The sequence below is a fragment of the Anarhichas minor genome, unplaced genomic scaffold (assembly GCF_050575085.1).
Source record: "Anarhichas minor isolate MPS153535 unplaced genomic scaffold, ASM5057508v1 ptg000007l, whole genome shotgun sequence".
NCBI lineage: Eukaryota > Metazoa > Chordata > Actinopteri > Perciformes > Anarhichadidae > Anarhichas > Anarhichas minor.
In genome coordinates this window covers 13,389,652-13,411,856 of record NW_027466453.1, presented here as the reverse complement: position 1 = coordinate 13,411,856, position 22,205 = coordinate 13,389,652, and the positions used below count along the sequence as shown (strand labels likewise).

Sequence of the window (22,205 nt, the reverse complement as noted above, 5' to 3'; positions counted from 1 at the left end):
TTCCACCTGGTTAATGCAAGTCTAATATGTTTCTTCCATTTGGTGCAGTAAAGGTAGGATACATGAGGTTTATCAACGTTTTTTTTTTTTTAACTGAAAGCAAAGTCGATTAGAGTGATGAGAGTGAACAAAAGCACTAAAGTTGAAGGCTGTAAACTCAAAACAATCAGCTAAGAGATGCTAAAATACTTTACAAGATCAGGTGATTTATCTCTACAAACAACTCCTTTTACATAACACACAGTCATTTGATTAATTAGTAATACAGTATAACACATATTAATTAGTTCAGATTCAAGGTTAGGACATTTATTATTATTTAACATTCCTAATCTCTACTTTAGCTCTGTCTCGGTCATTATATTAATCCTTCTTCTTCTTCATCAGGCAGCACAGTCTATAGCAGTCTAAAGCAATTACATCTTCTTTCCTCCCTAGCAGACCTGTGCAGGTTGACTGCAGATATTACTTGTTTTTGTAGATTTTTCCAGCACTGGACCTTCTCTTCGTCTTTCTCTCGTGTCAGCTTTCTTGCTGGTTCTGTCTCCAGATTACCCCCACAGGGCAACCAACCCCCACAGGGCAACCAACCCCCCCCCCCGGATCCAAATTGCAGTAATGAAGGACGCCAATTACTGGAAGAAAAATATCTCTCCCTCTCTCTATTTGCAGGCTGCATGGTGTTCTGCACACCGACTTTGAGCCAATTAAACCCAAACGAATACATTACAGAGCGAAGGCCCGATCCACCAGCCTCCATTAACCCATAATTCAGATCATTAGGGATGATTCACATAATTACTAGCTCTGTGAGACAATATCAAACAAACAACAATGCTGAGTTGTTGTGAGCACCAGTTAAAATAGTGAATGAAGTGTGGAATAGGGAAGAAAACTTCATGGAGATGAAGAAACCCTAATTCTCTTTTAGAGGCTTTTTGCATCAAGATCATTGGCCACAAACGGATCTTTTCTTCATCTTGTGCGATTAGCCGCATGCATCACGTAAAAAGCAGGCAATGCTAAAGCTAACATGGGTTTTATCTCGGAGACAGGTGGTCGTGTTGGAAACAGGATCTGACAGGTGGCTACAATGCCACAGGGTGTTGCCCGATTCTTATTTGGCAGACACCTTTCCCTTGACGACAACTCTTATAGAAACAGTGTAGGAGCAGTTGTTGATGATTGCCAGGATAAATTTAAGTTCTTACCTGGAGCTTCACCTTGACTCCATCAATGTTCAGGACTTTATTCTGGAAATGAAAGCAAGAAATCATAAGAGACAGTGCCTAAATTTAAACACGGTTTTCCAACGAGAAACAAGTTCTTCAGTGTGTAGAAAAAAAAAACAACCACAGGTGTGGCTCTGCGTCAATTTGTGGTCAGACACCTGGATGAACGCTCTCTTCCTCTCATCTACTAGACACGCTCTCCTCTCTCCATCAATATTGCATGTCTCCACCTCACTTTGGCCCCTTTTTGATGAAGCCTCGCCTCTTTCCTCCAGAGGATTAAGCCCTCTGCTCTCCTCGCCTACCCCTGTCTCGCCGTCTCAGGGAGACATTCCTCTGATCTCGGCTTCAACCTGCTCTACCACACAGCAGAGTGAGGCTCAGCCGAATGGACGTGCACTTTCCCAGGTCAGAGAGCTAGATGCACAAAAGGTTAGACAACCTGCCATCAAATTAAATTCAGTCTGAATGATGGCAGGAGTAAAATCATTGCTTTGTACCAAACATTTCAGTACAAATTGGGCTGACGAGTCCCTGTAGCCCATTCGCACACCTGGCCTATAAACAGAAGTGTCTCAGACGGATAAATCAGCTCCGAAGTATGAACCTGCCTTGTGCCCTCTGCCCTTCACCTCATTGAGCAACTCGAGGACCATTACATCCGACTAATCTAGACTGTAAGACCATTGCAACACTTCCACAGCTTGCCCTGTGTGTGGAGAACATCAGGGATGCGACTAAAGATTATTTTGATTATCAATTAATATGCAGATTATTTCCTTGATTTATTAATAATTATTTTATTTGTAGAATGTCAGAGATTTAAATTCCCCTAAACCTAATGTGGTGTCTTCAAACGTCAGTCCAAAACCCAAAGATATTCCGTATGTCTATCGTATGACAGGATAACAGCAACTCCTCACATTTGAGAAGCACAAATCAGAGAATGATTGGCATTTTTGCTTGAACAAGACTAAAGGTCTACAGCCACGCTGGCAGTTCTATGAGGTTGTGCTTGCCATAATGCTCGCAATGACACGCCTAGCATGTACGATGTTCATCTTGTTCGCCATCTAAGTTTGAGGCTGATGGGAATGTCTTTTATTTTGCAGACATTCGGTAAACCAAAGTATTGGAAAAATGACTGGAACGATTAATCGATTATCAAATAGTTGACTTCAATTTCCGTCAATGGACGAATCAACTCATCGTTTGAGCTGGTGACTGCTGTAGAAAATAAGAGGTCAAGATGTTCTTCAGTGACCCGCGTATCGTTCTAAAGTACGCCGATGTGGATAACAGCACCTGGTGTCCCCTCCACCTTCATCCCCTCCAAGTTATTCTCGAGAGACGCTGATGACCTTCTCATTCCTCGATCCCCGAGGAGAAAGAAAAGATATTCAACCCCCGACAAGATGCTGTTAATCTACCAGCTGAGCACTTCCGAAAAGATACGGAGTGTTCGGTTGATTTACCTCCCTGGCAGTCACAAAGGAGGAATCTCATACATATTCACGAACAAGTCAAGCTGCAGTTTGTAAGTGTGCTCTGATAGGAATCAGAGTCTCAAAAGACTTCCTCACAGTTGTTGTTGTTGTTGTTGTCGCTAAAAACAACTCACAATGTGCTCGGAGGCTTCATAAATATTTAGTGACCCAGAAAAAGAGACTCATGATAGCACCGTGAGGATTTTGAGTGGTTAGTCCGACTTGATTACACTGATAATTATGTTGAATTTGTTAAGAGGAATTACTTGAAACCAGCCAGAACAGGGACATAATAAGATTCCATGAGCACCGAGAGTGCGGGCTGAGCAGGATAAAAAAAAAAAGTATCTGAGCAGCTGATATGACTAAGTCTACTGTGGAAAGAAGGGGAATTAAGGTATTGTAGATTACAAACTGTCAATCACACTTCCAGCATCCAGCGTCTCCCCTTTGCTTTTATAACTTCTTCAAGCTTCAACATCTTACAAGCTGACACAGCTCAGCTCTGTGTAGTTACAAGCCTGCGCCACGTTCAGGTCAATTTAATTTCCTGAACAAAAACGCCAAACACCCTTCAGACACAAACTGCTCCACTTACCAGTCCGACACTGGATTTTAGCTGTTTAATCTTTCCCCCCTAAACAGGAACATGAGTGAGAAGGTACAGTCAATAGTCCTACAGAATGACTCGAACAGCACTTCACAGGGATCATGAATTACAAATGCACAAGGAGCTTCCAGAGGATCCGTGAAGCAGTGAGCCAATAAAACATTAATGGCAGTGGCGTGAGGCGAAGGAGAGGAGCGTGATGGCCACAAAAAGGTTGTGTATGAGACAAATTCACTGTACTGATATAAAAGAATGAGAGAGAGCGAGAGAGAGGCTGCATGGCGCCGTACCTTGAAGTCTTTTCTTTCATTCTGAGAGCTCAATGGCGCATAAGGCTGCCTGGCCTCAACACACACGTCAGAAATCAAAGCAATGGGGGGAAATAAGTTAAAGACTGAGGGCAAAGAGAGAGAGCGGCTGGGCTCTACTCTGCAGTCAACCCAACTCCCAGCTGTCAAGTTTTCTAAGTCATGCTGACACAGACGTACGCACACATTTCTGTACCCGTGACATTCAACCTCTTTCTGCCTACGGATGAGCACTGATTTTATCAGTCGATCTCTAAGGTGGGCATTACAGTTTGGTTTGGTTTTCATAGATATATTTTACGATATACAGTCGTACATTTTCCCGAAACGATAATGTTGAATTTTTTGCCAATCCAGTGAATTAAAAACCTATAAATTAAGATTCATTACGTTCATGCCGATGTTGAGTGGACATATAGTTTGATGTCAGGAAATTGAATGAGGCCAAAAGATCCTATCAAGTACCGTATTTACTGAACCAACAGTAGCTCACAGCCTGCATTCATTAAGCTTACGGCCATCATTATGTTATAATAAAAAGTTATTATTATTACAGTCAGACACAATGTGAGAATTAGAATATTTTTGATGTGATGACAGTAGTTAAATAAAGCAGACACTTCCACATCTGTAATGTAAAAGGAGGCTGATTACAGACATTTCCCATTCTATAGTAATTGGTAGTTAAACCTCCTGTCATACATCATTGTATAAATATGGCCTCCCCTCCTCCCCTCACCTCACCTCCTCTCCTCCTCTCCCCTCACCTCCTCTCCTCTCCTCTCCTCTCCTCACCTCCCCTCTCCTCACCTCCTCCCCTCACCTCCTCTCCTCTCCTCTCACCTCCCCTCCTCTCTCGATCCTGGACACAGCATCGCCAGCATTTTTAAACCACAACACACTCTTTCACAAATACTTCAAATTAAGATGCACTGGGTATTCTCCTGGAGACAGAGGCAGCACAATGAATCACATTACACGAGACCCAGACATAATACCACCAATAGACGCTGTGGGATTCATTCACGCTGGGCTACTTGCTGACCTTTCGCGAATGTGGTAACGATGGTTTCAACTGGTGATCATTGCCTGTACGCTCAATTTGTTTGGAAACGATCAAAATAAATTCATGAAAATACATGCAACATTTTTTGATTTAATGTTTTTACTTGTATTGTTACTTTTATCTGTTTGTACGGTCACTGCTTCCTCAAAACACCTCTGACTGTGCTGTAAAGTGCAATAGCCGGAACCTTCCTGTTATTGACTTTTTCACTTGGGTGACCTGGTGAAGTTGAAAAAAAAACTAGACTATTTGTAAGAGCAGAGGGCCTGAGGGTCCTTTCACAATGACAACTGCACTGTGCCGAAGACGCAGGCTTCCTCATTCATTTCTATGATACCACAGCAGTGGTAGAGCCTCGTCCTCTCTCTGCTCTGCCTCATCTTCGGTTTCTCGGTACAGGTATCTCTGCTGATCAACATACTTTACCATTTCTATCTTTCAACAGCTTCGTCCAGCGACGCTCCCATATTCCAACAAGTCACTTCCCTCCTCTTTCATGCCATGATTAAATATTCATGGTGCTCCTCAGGGCTCGCCTCTATAGGTCAGTGACATTAGGGCAGCAGGTGGCAAAGCTCCTTTTCATTAATTACAAACATCTCCCGAGGCACACACTCACTCACACGTTTACACGTGCATGTACACACTCACTCACACGTTTACACGTGCATGTACACACTCACTCACACGTTTACACGTGCATGTACACACTCACTCACACGTTTACACGTGCATGTACACACTCACTCACACGTTTACACGTGCATGTACACACTCACTCACACGTTTACACGTGCATGTACACACTCACTCACACGTTTACACGTGCATGTACACACATTCACACTCACTTGGAGGAAACTGAATGCTTGACAACTTTTAGTAAGGGCTGAGGCTTCTATATCAACCAGAACAGCTCACAAAAACAATTACTGACAATCCAGCAAAATGGCTTAAAGTTAAGGTTGCTTATACACACACACACACACACACACACACACACACACACATGTATTTCCTGTTTTTTTGTGTGTCCAACTGTGCCTCAGGCTCTCATTGTAGCTCCAACTTCATTTTAATTCAATTCAATTTTCAAGCAGAGAATAACCTCCATCACTGCCACTTGATGGAATGATAAAGCTTGGCACTTTAATTGCACCCACTCAGAGAAGGCAGGCTGGCAGCTGGGAGAGAGTGGCTAATGGAGAACTCAGTCAGCCATTAACTCTACAAACTCTACATATTTAGAATATATATAACATGTATAGAAGGTCGGAACAAGTAAAAGTCAGATAGACATCATGTGTGGAGGCGATGGTCTGTCAGTGACATGCACAGTGACAGAGGACGTTTCAAAGAGCAGCGGAAGCTTTCAGAAGAAGAAGATGCAATCATCGAGTCAGAGCCGGATTTCTATGATGGGTCCTTTATCGTCCCCTCACATGCCAGAGCTGCCTCTCTCTCCCCTGCTGTCTTACTTCCCTCCTCTTTTCAGTGCTTGCTCTCTAAAATGTGCATCACAGACACTTACAGACTCCTATGGTGGTATCCGTAACATTTTTCTCTGGAACCACATTTAAAAGACTCAACGTGCAGTGTGTAAGTCGTGGCTAGATATGGATAACTTATGGTATTTAAGACTTTCAGTTCTTTAAAGTCCTAAAATTTACAGAAAGACTACAGGCAAAATATCTACGGGCATACACAGAAACGTTCAGTCACTCACTCTTCCGTGTCCCCAGCATCAGAAACACTCATCTATAATATAAATGAAGAAATCATTTCTTGGATCAGCCTTTTGTCTGTAGTTGGAGGGACAATCTCACACACACAACTCCATCAGCATCCTTCAACCTTTTTTTGAATTTCGAATCCTTCTGATCTTTTACACAAAGTGCATCTAGTTTTCCAAACTGTGGTGCAGTACTTATGCGATGACTAACGTCCACTTGTTGCATGAGTCACTCTCTCAAAACAAGCTGTCTGAAGATGATGACCTCATGTTTGTCTGAACAAAGACTTTCAGCCACTAAACAAACACTTCAACATGCATTGTATATTAATGTACTCGAAAAAGAACATCGCACGTCAGCTATGATGCAAAAGGTAACCTACAGTGCAGTGAGTGTTTGGGGGCGGAATAATATAGACACACACACACACACACACAAGTTGAGTCTTTTCCAGTCAGAGATGAAAGTAAAGAGAATATGATTCATATCACGCTCGTCCTAATTTAATCTATTTCAGAGCGATATCACTAAGGATGGACTGGCTTCGATGGTGCAAAGGATGATGGCTCACTCAGCCTGCATGAGTGTGTCCATGTATGCATGTGCGTGTTTGATTTCTATGTGGGGTGTTCCACACTAGGGCTGCAACTGACAACTGTTTTTTTTTTTTTAAATCATTGATTAATGTTTATTTTCTGGTAAAAATAGATAAATGTGATAGGAGTATAAGTACAAAGTAGAATAAAATGGAAATGCTGATACTTAGTTAGTGCCCACCACTGTAATTTACTATAGTGCAAGACAAAGAAAATCAGCAAATTCTCACATTTGAAAACCTGCAACCAACTGCAGAATCTTTGCTCAAAGAATGACTAAACCATTAATCTTTTGCAAAATAGTTGCCGATTAGTCGGCAAATGGTTGCAGCTCCATTCCACACATGAACACACCAACAGTATAGGTGCTCAGTTATCTGCCTATTTCTCCTTGGCAGCTTATCTTTGAAGCCTTTTTCCCCCACACTGCACGCATTGGAGCACATCACTTTTGAGCTTTACAGAGAAACTGCCTGCATTCGAACAGATTGCCTGCATCCCAAAACATGGTGACTATTCAGCAGACCGTGCCAGTGTTCGCAAACATTATTTGCCAACAGTGATGTAAGAGAGGCCACTAACAATGTCTGGCTATATTCAGAAGAGAGAAACAGATGTATAACAGGAGCTGCCTGCTTTGATCTCCCTTGGTTCATTAACAGTTGCCACATCTGTTGAGCATTGTTAGCAGTGTGGGTTTGTATATTGTGCGTACATATGTGTGTGTTTGTGTCATTGACAGCCACTAAATGTGCCGCTATATGTGTGACTGAATGGAATTGAACGGAAACGACACCATTATCTCACTTCCTGATTCCACACAAAGTGAGACAGACAGCCATTCATCATTAATAAACTATTGTTTGTCTTTACAGAGCAAATATTCTTCATACTCACACAGTATGTGGGGCCACAGTTAATTCCTTGGAAGGTAATCAAAATGAGATAATGTCTCTTCCTCGTCCCAGCTCAGATGCAATCAGTGAATTGACTATCCAACACATTTTTAAGACTGTTTAGCGACTAAGCTGTTATCAATGCTATTGACCCGCACAACAAGGGCTCAGTGTTCCATTGCAGCCATGAAACGCTGATCACCAGAGGGTGACCGAACCAAAGGTAACAAAACCTTTGTGATGAATCGCATGTCTGGATGGGACGATTGGCTCAGCATTATGGGGTCAGAGGTCAGGCAGGAAATCAATGTTTACTCCTTTGATTTCAGGTGGTTTGACAAAGAACATCAGCAATCTTGGTGCAATGTGAAGTTAGAGCTTTCGAACACAGACATTTGTTGCCTCATTGACTATTAAATTCATCATATCCTTCGTAGATTTTATTGTAAGGAGGAAAGAGCGAAAGGAATCTCTAATTTAAGATCCCCTAAATCTAGTTATTAAATACTTGTGACCAAGATACATGAGGGAGAAATTTCCCTCAGTAGGATTTGCTCTTTGCGGTTTGTTAACTGAACATGTGTTTAGCCAACCCCTGATTCACTCGTTTTGTAATAAACTTTGTCCCCCTGCCGTTTCCCTGCGCTATAGTTGCACTTTTTGGGGAACTGAATTAGTCTGAAAAAAAACTGCAGCCTTTAAAAAAGTTAAATTCAGAGCTATATAAAACAGTAACTTAGAAGTGTGAGCAAGTCTGTGTTATGAACATTAAATGTAGATTCTTAATTAGTCTGTCACCAATGAGCTAAAATGTGATGATCTTTTTTTAATGGAGTGGAGAATTCACAGATGAGGGAGTCTAAGTATATTCCCCTCCCATCTGATGGATCCATGCAAACTAAAAGCTAAATTAAAATCTCATAGAAAAGCCTGCATCTTCTATGTATATCAATATCTCTTTTAAAGGTGACTGAGTTCATCATTATAGAACGATATATATACCAAGAATATTTGTTTTCTGCCGCTGCCTCCATCTCATCTCCTTTCTGTCTGCTCTGGCAGGTGGAAGACACCCATCCTCACTGCCATGGAAATGCAAACACACACACACACACACACACACACTATCAGCGTGACTTAGCTTTGATCCTGGGTAATTAGGACGAGAGTGAAGACGTTGTCATGCTCAGGGCATCGGAGGCTCGAAGGTCAAAGATTTCTACATATATTTTCAATGCCTCCTTTAGTGAGGAAATGTATCCTCACTTCAAGTTATCTTAAAATCAGATAACTGAAATGTTGAGTGAACATCTTGCAGTTGCCTGATTCATAGCCCCCCCACCCCCACATACATACTAATTACACCCAAAAATAACATCACAGGGAAGTGAAATCTGAATCCACGGGGCTGTCAGCTATGTGTGAAACTCTCCTGCTGTGCTTAAAAAGGGAAACTTGATTTTTACAGGCTTCAACTCCAGGGTGTGAAACTTCTGGTCCAACTTGTGACACACAGGGGTCAGAGTGTCATGAGTGTAAATGGGAACCTGACGGGCAACCTCTCTGGGGAAGCAGAGAGGGGATAGTGGTGGCAGGTCTCTCAGGATATTACAAGTATTGATATGTTTATGTATGTTGTTGATTGATGAGTAAGATGAGAAAAAAAAAAGGAAGATCACAAACAGCAACCTCATGGTGTCGCTCGAGAAAAAGTCAGAGGATCAGCAAAGTCAGTAACAATTCTCCTCTGGGGAACATGAATGTCTGTGGAAAATCTGATGGCAATCCAACTTTTAGTTCTTGAGATATTCGAGTCTGAACCAAAGTTAGTGCACCAACCGACCGACTGACGTTGCTATCCCTCGAGCCACTAGCATGGCTAAAAACAGCAATCCTCATCACAGCCTGAATTTGACATGTGAAGCACAGTTGCTCTCAGATCACTCGTGAAAAGTCTTGTGGGAAATACAGACGACAAACAGGGTGAGATGAATTAGTATGCCAGGTGTGATCCATGTCTCTTAAACCTGTCGGGGACATTTTATGAACCACTCCTAGATAGAGTGCATGAAGCAAATCATTGGAGAAGTCAGGCAGGGTTGTGCTGTTTCATAAATCTTGGGCTGCAGAGTGTGGTCTGTGATAACCGACTACATGTCCAGAATGTCAGATATCTGTTCATCCTCAGGGGGAAAAAGATGTCTGTGACTAATTGATTGGGGACATTTGAATATTGTGGCGTGCATTACATGCCAATAAGAGTTATTGCACGTTTTGTTTACACACCGTCACCGTGGGACCGTCACTGAGGTCAAGGGTGGTCATGCATCTTATTCAGAAAGGGCGTCATATAAATTCACAGACACGGTCCAAGCGCTTAAGGTCCAGAATGACACAAAGAGAGAAAAGAAAAGCTAAACTGACACTAATAAGAAGGCTGAGTAATGCACATTACCTCAGCCACGTGTACAATGAAGGACTTTTGAAAACCTTAGATCGCAGCCGAGAGGATAGAAACCATTTTGAAGATAAATCAGAGTGTTACGCAAGTAAACCAAACAAGATGCAAACAAGGACCGAAGATGAGAGGCTTTTTATTTGAGAGACGCATCACTCAAAACCACAAATAGCCAACCTAAAGCGCCATTCATAGGGGAAAGGGGGAGAACTTTCAGGAGCTTTGAGAATGTTTTCTGCGCGTAGAAAAGATCCAAACGTTTCCTCGTCATGATTCCACGTCAGCTCAAGTCCGTGTGACCGCCCTTGCGAAAAGCATAACTGAGGCATTACGATGGCACTAGAGTAAAAGTCATTACAAAGCATCATCTGCGAAACACGAATGTCTTTACAAAACGTTGCGCCAATCCATCTTGTAGATGTTGAAACATTTTACAGAATAAGCAACAACAGTGACATGCTGGTGGTACTAGAGGGGGAGTCGAAGGATCGGGGTCAGGGGTATTCATCCTCTGGGGACCATACATGTCAGAATGAAAAGAATCATGGCAATCCACCCAATAGTTATTGAGATGTATAGCACAAAGGGTTGGACCAAACCAACAGACTGAAATTGTCACCATTAGAGGCTGAAAAGCCCAAAGTTTGACGATCTATCACCAGGCATCATTCAAACTCTAACTTCAACTTCCCGAGTCAAACCAGCCATGTTTTTTTTTTTAAAAGGCGCAGAGAGGTGAAATCTGTGGTTGCATAAGAGGTCTGTCACTCGGGGCGCAGTAGACATAACTGACAGCTGGGAGCAGCTCCCTTGTCTCTCAGTAGAGGTGAGAAGTGCTGCTCTTCTCCCCACCATTGCATTTACGTCAGCTGAGGGATCGAAAAATGACTTCTCTCTGGTGTCATGAGGCGAGGTAGATTGCGAAAATGGAGAGAGAAAGAAAGGTTGTTTTTTCCCCCACCTCATCTGAAATGAGAGGAAGGCTAGTTGGAGTAATACTGTTAATTGGCTTCCCCTCTATGAGCATCTTTCATTCCTGCTTCTCCCCGATATGATTTCCTTCTTTTGCATTTTCTCATATTAAGATGGCTTAAGTGTTTGGTGACAGACATGATAGCCTGTGTACCTATCACGTAGATTTAGTTGAACCCCAGTCAGGAGGAGTTCAGCACCAGGGACAGTTCCACCCATAGACTGTAGTACTCACACAGTACTTGGTAAAGAGTAGGTCTGGTTCTATAATTTATTTCAACAAATCCCATAAGAAAATATCAAACCCAGCAATGAATTGATCCAACTGAGAATAATGCTCTATGTAGCCAAACGCTTACTTCTCTGTGCTATCGAGCTGAGTGATAGAGACAGGGTGGGTGGGGAAGTTGGGCAAATGACTAATACATTGTTTGTTTTAATCTTTTCACAGGATTTTTCGACAGTAGGAAAAATATTGAATATTGATGAACACAATGAGTCTTCATAATGATTCTGGACTCAAAGAAAAATAAACCAGCGTTACGGTTCCCTCCTCCTGTCTGACTAGGAGGAAAACTAATGGATTTAAAATGACTGTTTTTAACTACTGTGTGATACCAACACAAAGCTCACGCTAATATCTTTGAATATGTACAAAAATTGTATGAAAAAAAACAAAGACTCACTTCCCTTATTTTGATAACTTTTTACATATAAATGTCAAATGCAATTCTTAATGACATTGGTTATTGTATATCAATGAGTTTAATGTCTCCAATATCGAATTAGCTCCTAAAATAAATTAAATAACTAAGTGTATTAATAAAAGAAAAATCCAGTCAACCAGTAAATGTGCAGTTTGTTTTTAGGCTGCGTGTCTTTTTTATCCTTGTTAGAGAAATGAATCTGTTCATCGCAGCCCTGCAGAGCCAGACCTTGGTAAAAAAACGACAAGAGGAGACGTCAAATAGATAATTGGTTATAAAATCCTGCTGCTCCTGAATTATTTCATAAAAGGGACTACAGAGCTTGAGCCTAAAAGAGGCTAAGGTCATCAGAAGTGTTATAGTGCAAAAATAAATTGGGAAATGTCCTCAGGACATTGAAGTGTGATTTTTATGTTTGGGTGTCCATGCATGTGACAAATCCATATTTCACCTAAAAATGGAACAGCAAGCCAGAGCATGAGGAACACTTCAAAGCTACATTTTGAGTCCTTTACAGTGACCGGACGCCTTTCACTACTTGCTTACGACCTCCTGATTGAAGAAAAAAAGAAAAGAAACCAAGAACAATTTATTAGAACCACACATTCTTTGTGATAATCATAATTGCAGTATAAGCAATGCTTCTTGAGGGAGCTATAGAGGTGAAATTACAATCCAATAACCCTGATTTGATCTATAGGTCATTGCCATAAATGTGCCACAGGGCCATATAGAATCAGTCCTCTTTCCCATTAGTGTTTAGCAATAATTATAAAATCAGCCTGATACCAATAAACAGACTGTAAAAAGGTGAGATCTGCATGGAATTAATATGATTAGGTACCGTTTTGTTTTTCACTCCGTCTATGAATTTATGGCCCTTATAATAACATAGTGAGATTTTATGATCAAATGCAATTTTAGTGGAATTGCATTTCTTATTATGACTGCGTATGTTAAGCCTCTCAAGGCACAAGTGCAGCTCTGTAATCCTGAGAACATGCTGAGGCTTAAACGAGATGAGGCTACAATAAACAAGGGGGGGGGGGGGAGGCAGCTTCTTGATGTTTTGAAGTGGGAACCAGATCAAATCCCCACACGAAGCAAATTGCCCGACTTTCCCACCAACTAAAAGGGATCAAAAACATCACTTCCTGTCTCCATGTATGTCAACTTCTCAAACACACTGTTTAGGCTTAGAGGATTCGTGCAAACTCATTAAGATAAACTAAACATGTTTGCATTCATGACATGTTTAAATCAGTTAACCAGATAAATAAAAATATTCCATCAACTCTACAGATTGACTGAGAAAGGAGCCTCATGAGTCGAGGACTGAGAATGAGACGATAATTAAATAATTTATGTCATACAGCTCTGCGCAATTAAATAACAAGTCAGTATGACAAAAGAGCCGACTAAGCACCAAACTTTATGAGTTTTGTACTTCTTCCCCCATTAGTAGTAAATGCAGCAGGCAAAGATCGCTGATGAAAGCTTCTGCTTTGCTTAGATGGGCCCAAATGTACATCGGGACCACAGAACGTGTTATAAGAGACGTTACATAAGTAAATAAATCAACCGCTCATTCACCCACAAGCTCATCCAACCCACTCACAGGGCTATATAATGGTTGGTTACTTTAGTTTAAACACACACACACACACACAAACACATAGTCACAGCCCAGTCATTTTGCCTCCCAAGAGTATAAAGGATCCAATGCTGCACTTTAAGTGATGGTGTTAACTTTGGAACTTTGAATAGCGTTTCAAAATAAGTTACTTTACCATCACAGGTGGAGGAGAAGGGTGAAGGAAAAAGTCAGTAACTGATGAGTACTAACCAAGTGATGAGGTGGGTAAGCAGGGAAATACTCCCGTTAGTTTAATACCAACTACTCCACCAAACTATGGCACTCCACAGTTACCAGGGAGGTTAATTAAAGAGGAACTGCATCGCTTTTACACACCAAAGTATGTTACAGGTATTGGGGAGTACTACTGCAAAGTGAAAACAGTTGTAGAAAGCATTTTGTGGCTCCTAATGACAAACTGACATTGCCTCAAGTGATGTCATTCGAGGCAATGTCAGTTTGGGTTGAAGATTACAAGTTTGAAAATAAAATAAAAAAAATCTGTGAGTGCGGATTGAGAAAGAAGTGAGCTTACCACCCCCCTCTAACACGCTCCTCATCTCTGATTGGGGCTAACAGCTTGAGGCTACATTAGGTGCTAGTAGCATAGTAGGCAGGCGAGTTGCATTGTGGGTAATGTCGGCATCAGGTTTTTAAAACAATATCTGTGGTTCCGCTGCATCAATTTTGATTGTATTTTCAAACTGACCGTTGTGAGTCTGACAATGTTATATAGGAGAACAAGGCTAAATCAGTAGTGCTCTTAGCACCTCTCCGACACACTGCCAACAAAAACGATGTTGCGAAAATAAAAACGAAAATAAAATGAATATAATACATTTTATAAAAGTAAGGTTTTCTGCAGGCCAGTCAGTGTAAGGCCTTTAACTCGTATAGACCTGTTAGAAAAGACAATGAGTAAGAACTATAAATTAGCTCCAACATCAAATTGCCCAAGTGATTGAAAGGAGTAGTTCAGCGAACACCCAGGGGTGTTCCTGTAGCTGACACGACCCTGTACATAATGCCACTCTAGAGCCGGAGGGAGGCAACTGTCTCTTTTTTTGCTGCCCGTGTCAGAGTGTTGCCCTGAGTGTTCGCCTGTCTCAGTCTGTTGGACACCTGAGTGTGATCATTAGGAAAGATGGAGTGCCCATGTGGAACCACAAAACTGGTACAGGAGAGACTCAGTTATCAACCAGGGAGAGCAAAAAACGAAAGCATGTCAAACTAATTTAAGAAATCAATATCCTGTCTTGTGAGACTTGTAACACAGGAACTACTCAAAGCTCTGGGACATACAAAGACACTGAATTTGAAAAAAAAGTACATATATGGCCCCGTTTCACAAAAGCTATTAAACCTGACAGTGTGTTTGCATGCATGCACGTGGGTGATTTGTTGTTATTTCAGTTGCATTGATTTTAACTCACCCTAAAGTCAATGCCCACAGTGGAGATGAAGCTGCCAGCCAGGAAAGCTCCGTCTTTAAAACGGACCAGTAGACATGTTTTCCCCACACCAGAGTCTCCAACCAGCATCACCTGCACAGGAACAAAAGAGGGGGAAACTCAGGAATGACTGGAGGGCTTAACTAAGATGCACAACAAAATGTACAACCAGAGGTGTGAGGGAAAGAACTTGAGACTGTCTGCCATGATCGACAAAAAAAAACACATGTAGGAACATAAACAAGAGGGAGCTTTTGCTCGTATGTTTAATTTTATATCAGCGTCTAATTGTTTGTCCTCAGGAAATAAAAACAGGACATTTGAATCATTCAGCTAAATTTGTCCTGGTATTTCGGTACATGGCCAGTGAAGAGGGTGTATGTGAATGAGTATATGTGACTGCTCATTATGGCTAGTCGATGTCCTGAGATCCTTTCTGTACGTGTGTGAAGGTAACCATCTTAAATGCTCATCCATGCACGCATGCATGCATGCGCACATAAAAAAAAAACAGACATACTTAAGCTTTGCCGCTTCTCTTTTTACTGTGAGCCGTGATGAAGTTAAAGGTTTGATGTGATTACTGTTATCTTCTTATAGCTGAGGGACTGTGACGCCCTAGACCCCGGAAATCAAAAGCGCCTCTTGGGTGCAGAGAGGAAGCAGAGAGGAGATGAAAGACAGAGGAAGGAGACTGAAGGGATGTGACGGGGTCAGATACAAAATGTGGAAAAGGGTAATATGTATGAAGCATGAAGAATCACCCTCTGTTTTTCATTATATTCCCTGTTTCAACATTCTTTTTTTCTAATATCTGCAGCTCTACATGAGCTAAATGTTTGCCGTGTGCAGTAGGAGGCACCTGGTCTCTCCCTGCACTTAGGTTTTTATAAATAAATTGCAATACATTTTCTCACTGACTCATAGCAGACTGGCACTCATTGGAAACAGTAAATGATGGCACAATGAAACCAGAAAGAGGGATAAGGTATAGGTAAATCTTTGCAAAGAGCATTTTGTAATAAGGTACCCTACAAGCTGCAGATAGATTTCCTCCAGTCTTGCAAAATAAACACAACAGCTAGATCTAGAAAGAATTTGGCAGTCTATCTTGCTTCAGTTTGAAACTGAAGAAAGTGGCGATTGGCCGGCAATACACCGTAGACAAGGTAGTCCTTGCACCCCACAAATAACAATCAAATAAGAATATCTACAGTTCACTTCGGCTTGGATGGCACAATCAACCCAATTGTTCTGCAAACGGGGCCACGCAAAGACATTATGCACTCACATCAGACAGCTGCTTCAAACACACGGAGTATAGGTGGCACAAGTCCCTTGAAGCTCGGAGTACACACTGAGAATCAGTGGGTGTGAATCTGTGTTTGTGCTGTGAGGTGAGATATATCCCTACTATGGTTAGGTGATGCACACAAATCGCCCCACTGTTCATGCAAATCCAGTGATGTGTGCTGCAGGGACAAAGACGCGTTCAACCAGTTGCGCGACGCACGGCGGTGTGCACCCTGTCGAAGATCGATCGATTATTGACACAGCTGGTGTCAGGAGCTCGCTGCTGATTAATAATGAATAAAAAGCTGGTTGTAAAGCGAAAGCTATAAGCAGGAAAACGACACCGGCAAAGAATAAGACCACAAACAGATTTAGCCTACTATGTGTATTTTTCTTCCTTTCCACCTAAAAAGGTAAACAAAAGCCAAAGTGTCCATGATAACTATATGACAATATAACGTGTCATGTATAGGCCTACTCTGTTCACAGTTTTAGTGACCTCTGTGACATTATTTATATAAATTTGTACCTCGCCTTCATTATTTCTCACCTATTTGGGGTTGTAAAATTATAGAAATTGAAGCCCACTTTTATGTGTGTTGCAGTTTGTTATTTAGGCTTTAAGCAGCAGCAACAACAACATCATCAACAACAGCAGCAGCAGCAGCAGCAGCGGGCATCCTACCTTGAAAGAGATGTCATAAAACTCGCTGCTGCTGCTGACGGGGGGTCTGCTGGGGTGGACCACGCCGTTCATCTGAACAATGCTCGGGCTGCTCCTCGCAGCTTTCCCGGTCCCTTTCCCGGTGGGGCTGCCTGCAGACGGGCTGCGCGTCGCGGCTTTGCCTTTGGCAGTCTTCTTGCGAGACATTTCTCAAGATTTCAAAAACTATCTTTATGATTCTTCACTAAAGCAAACTAAACAAATCTTCCGAAAGTTGCTGCAGCGAAGAACTTGAAATATGAGATTTTGTCTTCACCTGCGCGTTGAACGCACGTTCTGACACCTTCTCTACTCAAAGTAAGAGTGGAATTGTTCCGAAATGCAAAAAAACAAAACAAACCACGCTCTCGCTTCCGTTGTTGTCCAGCTGCTCCCTGCTGCTGACAGCGTGCTCCTTGCAGGACGAGAGCTTCGATCAGTGTGCGTTTGTGGCGACAACGATCAGATGTGATGTGGCAGAGAACTCCACCTTGAGCGCGCGACAATCGGACCACAGGGGCGCTGCACTTTGCACGGAAGCGCGAAGGCGCCTGAAGAAGAATAATAATAAGAGCCTCAGCACTTCAGCCTCGCACATGGGAGAAGTTTGCCTTGTTTTTAGCTTTAGGCAACAAACCTACTTTGTTCGGTTGAGGAAAATATCATGATTTGGGTTCAAAGGAACCCTTTTCTGGCAGAAAGCCCTGAAGGCAAACGTCTCCCATGTGTGCGTCATCCTCACGTTATAAACTCACTGTAGTACTCAATGGCGAATGTGCGGGTCAATTGTCGAGACTGTGACAGCTTTCACCACATGACTTAACGTTATGTGTGACCTGTATACTAGCCCAGTGAAGGGCTATCATGGATGATTATGAGGGCACAGGACACTGAAAAACAGCTGCATTAATATCCTTATCTGGTGTGAGTCAAGAGTTGTTTTCTTGCAATATTTTGGTTCATGGTATAAACCAGTATGTTCTAAATATTAAAAAATAAGGCACATGTGATATATTTAGAGAGAAAATGTGGATATTTAAATGTATTATTATCACGAAAGACCTATAATCGCTACTTTTGCAAATTCATGATTTACTTTCTACAACTCATTTAATGACTTTCACTTCTTATTAACAACCAGAAAGTAAGATTTCTAGGTGGTACCTTCCATTCACTCACAGTGGTAATTTTATGCCAAATACGTGGTCAATGTAAGCCATCAACGTAATATGTTTCTAACAGCGTGAACTTTGTTTATATAACGTGGAGGGAAAAAAACGTGTGGAAATGGAAAATACAAGCAGCAGCCACCTGTGGAACCCGCTGGGGATGTGATTTCAATAATGCACCACAAGAGGGCGATACAAGAACATAAGATAGAAAGTCACACATCAACCAGGGCAGCAGTGTAAAGTTCAAGGCAGGCTCGGTGTTGAACATCTTTGTCCCTTCAATTAATCAAACATATAATTGTAAAATGAAATGGGCTGAATATGAACTACTCCCAAATTAGCTCACTGTTTTAGACATAAAAGAAACTATGTCAAGTATGGTGGAGGATAGCTGAAGTCCTGTGTGAAATCACGACAAACTATTTCACATGTACCTATACCAGAAGCAAATCATTTCCATATACAGTCAGGCTTTATCATAAACGGCATATTTACAGGCAGCTTTAGTTCAGCCTCCATCAACAGGCTGGTTGTGATCAGAGCAGAACAGTCAAAATCCAAACGATGGTCACTGGCCTCTCAGTGACTCACACCCGCAATAATTCACAGCATAATTAAAATGTCTCTCTATATCATGGAGGATGTCACTCTTTAGCATGGTCCACATATTGTCTACATTTGCAACAAAGAACAGCAGCATATTCTGGTTAGACCCGGATCCTCTGTGGCCTGTAACACGATGCTGTTGGTCCCCCCCCCATGTGATCTAGTTTGTTATGCAATATGAAATTTGAGTATAATACAACTGCCTTTCTGATCAAGTGCCATGCTGTCCGGGACCATTAGAATATGCTCACAGATCATAGCCCGGAGACCTTGTTTGCTCCCCACAACAGGAGAGTTTAGTGAGCTTGTATTACCTCCGACCTCTACAATGTGTGGCGTGAATAATACCAGGCTTGTAGAGGCAGCTCCATTTATTATATAAATCTAACAGATTTAAAGCTAATCCAGACAGAAACAATCAACAGCTTGTGAGTCATGTTTATGGGAGTGTCTGTGCAGGGGATGATATTTGACAGTATGTTCCTCTTACTGGATTTGGCGACTGATCCTCATGCGGTAAATATTCATTGTGGTAAACTTTTGATGTAATAATAAGATTTAAGATGAATCTAACATCAAAGCAACAAGCATATGCTATTCCTCTTTTATTGTCCGACTGCCAAAGACTGTAGTTTTCACAGACTTTTCGGGGACGTCTCTTATTTGACCCCAGAGCTCCGAGGTTCACGGTTTCTGAGCAGTTCTGGTTGTAAATACAGAGACAGCCGTAGCCTCCGGTTTCTGTCCCTAAATCTGCTATCTGTCAGCATTTTTCCACACTCCACCCAACTCGGGTCAGAGTAGGGAGTGGTGTCTCATTGGTTTGAGGGAATACAAACCCCAAAATCCACCAACACCCCCTTGTGCAGCTCCCCCCCCCCCCCCCCCCCCCAACAGCTGAGATTTGTTCTACCATGAAAGCAGCTGTCTACTGTGACAACAGCTGGGCATTTTGGAGGGAAGAGGGGACGTGGATAGAGAGAGCCGTTGGAATCCTTCCCTGGTTCCAGATAAATTAACAGCCTTGTCAAGATGAGTTAAATATGCCTGATGCATGTACTGTACATTACGAGGCTATAATGTGTACTTGTGTACCATATATGATTGTGTGTGTCTGCTCCAACAAGCATATATGGCAACACTAGCACGTAAAACGGTCTATAAATACAAACTGTGCAGGCAGTTTGTATCTAATCAAGCTGTTTGCTTAAGCTAACAAGGCGGCAATCTAATTTAAAGCGTTTTTTCCTGTGACGTGCACTGCAGATCAACTGTGTGATTCAGCTGTGAAGAATTACTCAAATTATATAATTTCAACTGTTTAATTAGGAGCAAATTACAGCCCTCTTTAGTGGGTGCAAGCCTCCTTAGAGCTGCTCAATCTCCATGACAATAAGTCAAACAGTCTGAAAAGTGTGGGTGCGTGTAAGAGCAATGCCCTTCGTCAGGTGCTTGAAAAAACCTCAACATGGCTGTAAGTGTGTGGATGTGTGTGCTCCCGATGCAGTGAGGTCATAACAACGTCAGGGTCACGTCAATCTGCAGGCGCACCTAAAGGCCAGGCATTTGTCAGTTTACCCAGGGTCAGGTGCCCTGAATGTGGGCTGGGTGGCGTGCAGCAGCCCGGCCAGTCGCTCAACCAAAGTCACAGCAACTGTTGATCCGTTGGCCGCTCTTTCTCTCAGCTGCCTGCGGCTCCGGGTGCCGTGAGGAGGGGCAGGGGGGCATGCTGCCAGCCGGTATCCCTGTTTGTCAGGCCATGGCGAGAACAGCCATCAGTGGACTGGTACTGCCTGGCACTTATTCGCTCCCCGAGGCATCTTTAATAAGAGAAACAAAGTGTGTGTGTGTGTGCGTATGAGTGCGAGGGAGAGGAAAATGAGTGGCATTAGTGCTGCTTGTTTGTAGTGTGCTGTGTATATTGTAGAGGACATGTTTTAATTTAAAAGAAATCCTAGAGTGTATCTTTACAATATATTACCCTTTGTGGTGGGTAGTTATCCAATTTGATGTATCCATCAACTTCCACGTTCATTCCATAATCCTGATTATTTATAACTCTACTTCTGACTCCACAGTAATCACAAAGCAATGAAAAATATGATGTATATCAAGTTAATGAGGGACACAGCATTACATGTTGACTATGCCAAAAATGTCAGAATAAACATCACTGAACCATTAATAACGTTAACCAATGAATGTTGTATATTGCAGAATAGCAGGGTTCCCAACCTTTTTTCCTATAACCCCTTAAAGCGCCTATAAATTATTTTTTATTATTTATTTATTTTTGACAATGTGAAAGGGCTCAGCAGTTACGTCATTTTAGAGTCCTGAATAGATACAATTAAAAAAATACATTTCTTCTTATTTCTGTTCTGGTTAAACATCTCTGAATTTCTCAGATTTAACTTATGACCCACTGGAGAGGTCCCTTCCCTGAGGTTATAGGCACCATTGCTGTAATACATCAAACATGCAACAAAGTCAGTCATTCAATTGTGAGGATGAAGTAAATTAGAGAATATTTTTATCATGTGTTTTTTAACTTAAAGTACTTTAATTTCAGTTCATATTTATAGCAGTTTCATTGCTGCCGCTAGTATAGGTGATCTTACTCAAACTTGGGGTGGGATTTTTATTTGATTTAATAATTTGTTTACTTTTTCTACTTCTGAATCCCATCTTGAAAGACAAAGATTGATAAATTCAAATCAAAGTAAGATTTGTAATGTCCTCACCTTGCATACACCGTAACTTACACAAGTACAAGAGCAAATGGAGAGAAATGTGCCTTTGCAACAACAATGTGTTCTGGTGGCTTGAAACTGCCTTGGCGTGATCATTTCGCTCTAACTTGCCATATTTTAATGTGCTAAACCAATGAAGCCAAGCCCCGACTTCAAATCGGTCATCATACAAATTTTTTTAATTGTCTTTCCTCTGCGTCGTAAAAAAGGTGACTACGTTAATTATTACCTTTCCAAAGACGTCATCACAGCATCTCAGTGTCACATTTGCAATTTCCACCTCTGTTTTAATACTGTTTTCACAGTCACTGCTCTTTTTTTCATCTTTTCATTTCGCTGTAACCCAGCAGGGGGTCTGTATTAGTAAGGCCTCAGAGAGCCGTTGCAGGTTTTTAATCTGAAGTGTTGAAAATAATACCTGCCCAACCCTCTCCGGACCCTTTAAAAGACCCAGACATAAGAGTCTGAGCCAGGGTACCAGGATGGAAAAACTCAATGAGGATAATAATCGCTACCAGGCCCAATT

At 41.9% G+C, this 22,205-nt stretch overlaps 1 protein-coding gene across 1 annotated transcript in view; it reads right to left on the bottom strand.

The window, feature by feature from the left end:
* Positions 1 to 17,316, bottom strand: part of LOC142944810 (ras-related protein Rab-26-like) — a 35,716-nt gene extending 18,400 nt beyond the window's left edge. The window contains exons 1-3 of the mRNA XM_076085948.1: positions 17,131 to 17,316; positions 15,135 to 15,245; positions 1,212 to 1,253 (exon numbers count right to left, since the gene is read on the bottom strand). Of these exons, the coding sequence (XP_075942063.1) occupies positions 1,212 to 1,253; positions 15,135 to 15,245; positions 17,131 to 17,316 (339 nt within the window). The remainder of the gene's footprint in view (positions 1 to 1,211; positions 1,254 to 15,134; positions 15,246 to 17,130) is intronic.
* Positions 17,317 to 22,205: the final 4,889 nt, after the last annotated feature.